The sequence below is a fragment of the Stegastes partitus genome, unplaced genomic scaffold, assembly GCF_000690725.1.
Source record: "Stegastes partitus isolate 25-593 unplaced genomic scaffold, Stegastes_partitus-1.0.2 Scaffold385, whole genome shotgun sequence".
Taxonomy (NCBI): Eukaryota; Metazoa; Chordata; class Actinopteri; family Pomacentridae; genus Stegastes; species Stegastes partitus.
In genome coordinates, this window is record NW_007578116.1 from 200,400 (window position 1) to 208,383 (window position 7,984).

The window sequence follows — 7,984 nt, forward strand, 5'->3', positions numbered from 1 at the left end:
TAGACACAAATGTTCTTACATATGAGCATTACTTTCTTTTTTGTTACAAACTTGGCCGTTTACACTGTTTAGCCTAAATGTTATCCTGACTTCTACAATTCTACAATTTCATTTGGCAGACGCTTTTATCCAAAGTGATGTACATCTGAGAGATTTCATTGTGAGAGAGCAGTATCTGGTACAAACCGGAAAGACTGTACTTACAGTGGATTGAATTTCAAATGAAATTATAGGTCACATCTGATTAAGTTAAACTAGATGTACCCTGATGTAATCCACAAAGGCAATGTAAATATTTTGCCTCCTTCCAATAGCAAATTTTGTCTAGTTTAGTTATTGTGCACATACAATAATTATATTGTAAAATTTGGATAGATAGTGTGCCAGATTTAGCAGAGTCTATTCCACTGAGTGCACCTCTCCGTACTGTACAACCTGTGGTGGACAAGTAGAAGCTTCAGATTGCATTTGTTCAGATCAGGGCAATGAAATGATTCCTTGTGTCGAGACACTTATTGAATGAAATTGGAGTCCTAGGAAAGGTGGCCAAACATACTTGAATGTAATTGGACTGGATGTGTTTTGGCAGTATTAGCTTTGTGTCCTGAAATATTCTGTTACTGTAAAAACTGTGTTGGATACCACCTTCTCTGTCCTCCGCTCTTTCTGTCTCTCTCTTTGTTTCTTTTCTTCTTTTTCTCTATCTCACTATCTATACATATGGTAACTTCTTTCCCCAACAGGTCAGATTTCCTTCAGTTGGATACCTTCCACTGAGGGTGTAGATGACACTTACCCTAACTCTAACCCTAACCCTATACTTTAGCATTACAGTGAGCTCAAACACTCCTCAAAGCTTTGCAGGATCTACTTCAAAAACCAAGGACTGTTACAGACTTTCTTCCACATCACCTGACCTCAGCCCCACTGGACATTTTTTTGTTCTGTTTTTTTGATCACTGACAAGATTGTTTTCTGCTACAGAACTGGAATCAATATTGTTGCATAGTACTGATCTTATCTCAAATTCAGACATCTCAGAAAAGTCTTTGTCCATGAACTTACGTAGGGTATGCCAGCTGCCCTCATGTCATTGTATAGATCCTCTATTTCCGAGTCATTTGCATAACCATACCGACAGAGCTGGAACCCAAGGGACCAATAGGCAGGTAGAACAGGTCGCCCAATCAGCTGTTAAGAAGAAAACAAACAAGGAAGTCAGAACAGTTCAGCACAGGAAAAAGTTGTTTTGCAGGAAAACGGGACAGCGTCCATAAAGTGTTTGTTTGATTGTTTCTGTGTGTGTATGAGTGTTTAGATTGGCTAAATGAGAGAGCGCAGTGAAGCGAGGAACTCCCAGCTGCTGCAGTCCATCAACAGCGGCCCAGGGCCAGACACAAAACACACACAGGCACGCACAGACATGCACACACACAGACAAACCAGAAGTCCAAGAAGACTTACCGCAGTGTACTCTTGCACCACCATCTCGGGCGTAGGTCCAAGCACCATGTAGAAATCCAGGATGCCTCCCACCGTTCGGTAGGTTATAGATGGAGTGGGCTGTAAAGTCACATCTGGACATGAAGCAAATAAGACATTTATGTTCCTTAAAGATTCATGTGAAGTGGCATTTAGGTTCATGTGTGTCTGTGCTCAATGTACATTCTAGTGTTTGAAGATTAAGCAAGTGGTGCAGGAAGGAAGGAAAAGATAGAAGAAGTGCAAGTGTTTTATTGTACATATGTACAGTGTCTACGTTGTATAGAGTATGGAGGATACAATGTAGTTCTGCTTATGAAATGGCATTTTCTGAAAATATTACATTTTAAACTGTGTGGAACACATTAAAACTATTCATTCAGTTTAGACCACATGATGGATATAACAAGATGTGTGATGCATGTTCATTTGTCTGTTTGAGAGTATGCAAAACTGTTCAATATGCGAGGATATAAAAGTGAGGATGAGTGAAGATATTTGCCTTTATATAAGGCTCTGTCAAAGGTCATGTGCTCAAAACATGGAAAAGCACTCATTAATTCATAAATGCTTACTGCATATGCAATTGAGTGCGATTGTGTGTATGTGTGAGGATGCTAAACTGCACTTGCATTTGTTTCCGACAATATATGTGTAAAGCATCCGTGTGACTTTGTGCACGTGTGTTTGTGTCTCTCACCCATGGCATTGCTGTTGAGCAGCAGCACACCATGGGCATCGGCAGTGTCCTCAAGGCCCATATAGAAGGGATGAACTCCATAGCAGTTCTTCTTGTACTGTTGTAGAAAGACACACAGAGTGAACATCAAATGGAAACTACACAACTGGCGAATGTTGGTTTGTTCTGATGGTTGATTGTGTACCACTTTGTTTCTTCATGAGCACTCTTCTTTACACCTGACATTACATCTGTCATTGTATTTATGGGTATGATGACAACACTACAATGGGTTTGCCTCCAGCTCTGTCAGTGTTCAACAGTTTTCCCCAAAGTAAGGAAAATATCCCTACAACTACCTACTATTCAACTAAATGTGCAGACAGTGAACTGAGAGATTTTTGGCATTTGAGTTGCTGCGAAGGACTTTATAAAAAACCCAAAAGTTCCAAATGTAACACTGAAATCAAATTATTAGGATGGATACCATACTCAGCAACAAAGCTTTTAGTGCTTTATCAAACCAGTTTGCATTTGCTTACACTGACACATGTATGTAGAGTGGTGTGCTTTAGCAGTTATGCATATTGAACAATAAATTGCTCTTGTATGAATGACTGTGGACTTTATGAGTGTTCTTCTCGTAACTGCTGAGAGGGTCCCACTCTTGTTGTCAGTGTTTAGATGAAGATGGAACTCGACAGAGAAACAGACAGAAAGGTGGCGGGGGACAGGAAATCTGCCACTTTCAGATGTCACCATCCTGCGATGAAAACGCATGAGCATGTCACACTCTATCAGCCTCCTGCACTTCTGGTACATAAGGAGTTGTTAAACACTAATATGATGGCTCTGAGGACTGTCTCTGTTTCTATGTCATTTTTGTTTAGATGTGTGAACTCCTTGCTAAGTGTGCGTCTATGTGTCCTAGTGGCCATGCTACATGGTGTGATGGCCTCTGCTCAGCAAGGAGAAAGGCCATTTGCTTGTCCAGTAACGAGGAGTGGCAGCCAGTGTCAGTGTACTCTTCGTCCCGTGCATTTAACAAACATGTATGGATACAGACTTTTACTCTGGAAAGCATTTGGATTAGACAATTTGCTTGGTGCCTTGTAAAAACTTCAGGAAGTCAGTATTTGGCCTCATATTTAGTTATCTAGTTTAAAAATATACAACGTGTCGTATTGTATCAAAGAATGTGTAAATACAAAGTCCATGTCATCTTGTCTCATCTATTTATTTATTTATTTTTCTCATTTGGTTTCATTTATTCTTTTCCTTCTCCTTCCCATCCCTGCCTTTGCTCTCCGAGGGGGCCCATAACATTCCTCTGAACCCTGTGGAGCTGTCTTGACAGCTCAGCAATTATGCTTGATAATGCTGATACAAGTGGAAACCTCATCCTGCCTGGCCTTGACACTGTTAGAGAAAACATGATGACACTCTATAACCGCCGCTCATATCAAAAGAGCCACATCAAAGTGACACCAATGAGAGAAAGGCAAGTTTACACACTGTGCAGGAAGGTTGTTTACAAGTCACCTCCGCAGTTTCTAGAGGGCGTGATGTTAAAGACATCCTGTGCAGGGTGCTCTATGACATGTGGCATAACAGGCACAAAAATTGGTTTTGATGGAACAAGCCAGTGATTTTAAAAGTGATGGGGGGGGGGGTATCATCAGCATCATCCAAGTTGATGATACTGTCCACCATGTAGAAGTGACAAATAAATAATCCAGTCAGCATGAGTGCTGTATTCATTTTGTGTGCATATACGTACAGATGTGTAATTTCGTGCTCTAGTGTGATACTTACACCAGGAGGCTGGTCCTTGGAAAACATACCCCAGGTATGATAGTTGAGATCGTGTTTATAGCTTGTATGTTCCGTCTCCCCAAAGCCATAGACAAACTCAGATGGCAGTCGAGTCGACACTTGGATGAACATGTCTGAGAAGGTAAAACCTGGCAAACTGGAGTCCCAACTGAGAAAAGTGACAGAGGATTAAATCGCAGAGAGAGAGAGAAAGAGAAAGAGAGGGAATTATCGTCAAACTGAGTTATTCACAATATTTTTGACACAAATAAGCATAATGACCCATAGGAACTGCAGGCATCCCTTCAACGTACTTCATAAATTTTAATTAGTAAAATTTCAGCTGACACTTCTAAAAAGCAGGGAAGGCTTAACTACAACATAATGTCACCCTTGCTTTGAGATGTGCTTTGAATAGACTCCAGCGCTCTCCTGCTTCATGTGACATCATCATGACTACTGAACAAGAGGAAACTACTTTAGGCACTCGTATACAGGGCATCTTTCCTGAGCATACCTGGTTGGATCAGAGGGTTGACTCAGCATTGTTACTTTAATCTCACAGGGGGGAAAAAAAAAAGTTTCTTGCCTTAAAAAAGACAAACAGAATTTTCTGCACCATGCTGTACTTTATTGCTTGTTAATAGTAGCATCTATATTATCTAAAACTGCCTGGTGAATCATCGCCCAGAAGGGGCAAGTTTAAGACCACTTGTGAAAACAATAAAGATTGGAATACATATTAATTTACCTTATTGATTGGGGCAGCATATGTGGTCTATTTATTTCTTAAAGCTAAAGAGATTTTTTTTTTTTAAATTGTCTCAACAGCTACCTGGCCCAGATAGGTAGCAATAACAAGAAATTAAATGCATGTCCAAAACAATAGATGCCATAATACACTGATGGAGCAGAGATTACAGTTAGCAAGTGCATTGAATATTATTGATATAGATCAAAGCTGATGACATAAGCAACTGCACTGATGAAATGGTGAACTTTGATAAGAGTTTTAGTAAGCTGTAGTATATTCTGACAATTTCGTAGAGGTTTAACTCGCAAAAGTCTCAGTCTTAACCCTTTATTGGGCAAAGAACCAGATGTGGTAACTTCCTTGGTGAATGTGTTCCTCACAACACATTCACTATGGCCACTATGACCAATCACGAGTGAGCCAGAGTGATATTTTGACAGTGTCATAAATTTCGTAAGTCTGACTGAAGATTTGGAAATAAATGTTCCAAGTGCTGTAGTGGATGCTAGTTTGTCTTTGAATATTTAAAGTCATCCATAAGATCTCTATTTAAAAAAATAAATAAATAAATTAAAGAAAGACAGATAAACAAAACCCTTCTCAAAACAGTGTTAATCCCACAACACATGAAGCAGTCATATTGAACAAATAAAAAAATTAACGCACTCAAACCTCCTGTACAACAACAGTACTCACATCGTGGCTTTTGTGCTTTTTCTTATGACCTTGATGCCGAATGGTTTCTCTGCAATTTGGACCTCGTATTTCCTCTTGGTCGCGTCAGTCTCAGGAACAGCGGGAACTGAAAGTGGCACTGGTACTTCGTAGCGATCTGTGGCTGGGTCCCAGATCTAGATATGGAGGTATGGTTAGTTTCTTAGTGCATGTGTGTGAAAAGGAGCGCAGGGAAAAACACTGAGACACATGAATGAATGATTGCACCACTAATGGCACACAATTTAAATAAACACACACCTTGAACTGCAGCATGTCACTGCTGTGATAATAAACAGCGACACGGAGGGTGTCGATGTCTGGTGAATCTGGACGATTACTCCTGTACTTTTTGTTCCGAGTGATATCCAGTGTCATGCCTGAATTGGTTTCTACGATATTTGAAGCAATGTAACCGTAGTCCTTTGGATAGAAGCAGGCTGGAACTTTGGCTGTGGCACTTGGCTGAGTAGGGAAAGAAAGTGAGGAAAACAGATGTTTAAAATATGAAAGTAATGTGCATATGTGCATGTGAACATCATAGTGAGTCTCCCCTTACCCTCCAGATGCAGCCTCTGGCTTCACATTTAGCCTCATCTGCATTATCCTCTGGATGGCAGTCAATACGCTGGGCATCTGTGTTAGGTAGTATCCACTCTATCAGGTAGGTGTCGCCCAAGTTTAGGGAGAGGTTACGCAGGTACAGCACCTGTGTTTTTGATGAAGTGCAAGTAAGGAAAACCATTTAAAGAGTGTTGTGAAGCTTGTCTGAGAACAATCATCCAAAGCTGTCTGTAAGTAAACTACCCCCTCATGCAATTACTCACAAATATGCTTCCTTAAGAATGAACATGGACTTGACATTGTATGTGCTATCATTTAAGAGGCAGCTGTTAATTTCCTTAATGAGTCGCTGTCACAACAAATCGTGGGGAGGCCCTTCCACTGAAGTTACTACATTCACTATCTGATGCATCCTCAACTGGTGAGTAGACTTGTGTGGTTTTATTTTGTCATTTCTTAGTGAATCCTTTCATTCTGGAGTTATGCTTCACTGCTTCTATTGTGTAAAGTACAATCATGCAGGACACAAATCCACATGAGAAGGTATGTTGAGAAAGAAGAAAAGAGTAAAGAGGAATGAGCAGAGGAGTGAATGAGGAAATGAAAGAGAGAGAGAGAGAGACAGAGAGAGAGGGAGGGAGAGAGCGAGAGCGAGAGAGAATGTGGGAACTAAGGGAGGTCCTTTATGCAGGCACTTTGAACAGTGTAGAAGGCAGTAAGGCTTTATAGTTGCAAGAAATGGTTAAAATGCAATCAAGTCAAAAATGAAATAAAATGCAGGCAGCCAGTGTGACTCATACATTGTAAAGTACGGTTCTATTTGAGTGTATATGGAACTAATGATGTTCAGCAGCTGTGAGCCATATTCAAGGCCTGGACTAGGCATACGGAGACTGATGGACATGACAAGCCAGAGTTTAGGTTTAACAGCACATTTACCCTTCACCCCCCGGATATGATTACCACTGAGAGTCATTTGATAAATGCACGCTTGTGTGTGTGACCAGAGAGACCTTGAGGATCTACACAAACACAACTGCGGTCACATACACATGAACACTTGTGCACAAGCAAATATACAGGAGCGCACAAAGCAAATCTCTATAGTACTACTTAACTGAGCCTCTTGACACTTTATAGACTCTTGCCTTTTGCTCATAACCCTGGGCGCTTGCGTAGACTCATTGCTCTTAGTCATTCTTTCTCATTCTTTTTTCTCTTTCGCGCATCCCCCACACTCGCAGAAAACTTTTTATGACCCTTACCTAATGTAAATTGTTATCATTTCTTACACTTAGAGGCTAACCTTGAAATGTACAGGAATGGTTTCACTCCTGGTCTTATTGAAACAAACTGCATGACTGAAGCTGCTGGAGGATTCATCTACCCTGCATCTGTCCTGCATTAGTGCAGTAGAGTTTTCCTGACAGAATACTTGAAAATAACCCGCAAATAATAGATTGAGTTTACGTAAGCCAACTAACAATTCTGAATGTAAGTGGAAATGTTGGAGTCGAAAGCTAAATGTTTCATTGTCTTCACTATTTTCACTAATTTTGTCTGCTCTTTGGTGCTACTGAGTTTACAGTAGGTTTATCGGAACTTTTAAATGAAAATAAATCTGTCATGGAGTGAACCTGAGGACATAGAATTACAGGACAGAAAATCAAAGCAATAAGCTTAAAAATGACAAAATCCTTTGTACAGCCAAGGGAAACTACTAAACCGAGTCGTTTTTGTCTGGTGGTTCATCACTCCAAGCAAAAACCTTCACATTCCATATTGTCATTTGATCCATTAAACATAAAGCCTAATGACTGGCAAGGCTTAAAAGAACAGTGAATGCACACATCCTTGAAAGTGACATTTTACGTTGCTACAGTGTGACTTTTATGCAAAAACAAACTTTGTAATGTCTTCTCTGTAAAGGTGGATTCACCTGTCATGAAAAAATGAATGGCTGCATTTGTGAATTT

The 7,984-nt window shown here is 40.3% G+C and overlaps 1 protein-coding gene across 1 annotated transcript in view; it reads right to left on the minus strand.

The window, feature by feature from the left end:
• Window positions 1-7,984, minus strand: part of si (sucrase-isomaltase) — a 65,284-nt gene that overhangs the window by 22,798 nt on the left and 34,502 nt on the right. The window contains exons 24-30 of the mRNA XM_008285075.1: window positions 6,004-6,153; window positions 5,706-5,909; window positions 5,427-5,581; window positions 3,977-4,145; window positions 2,183-2,279; window positions 1,465-1,577; window positions 1,066-1,191 (exon numbers count right to left, since the gene is read on the minus strand). Coding sequence (XP_008283297.1) covers window positions 1,066-1,191; window positions 1,465-1,577; window positions 2,183-2,279; window positions 3,977-4,145; window positions 5,427-5,581; window positions 5,706-5,909; window positions 6,004-6,153 — 1,014 coding nt within the window. The remainder of the gene's footprint in view (window positions 1-1,065; window positions 1,192-1,464; window positions 1,578-2,182; window positions 2,280-3,976; window positions 4,146-5,426; window positions 5,582-5,705; window positions 5,910-6,003; window positions 6,154-7,984) is intronic.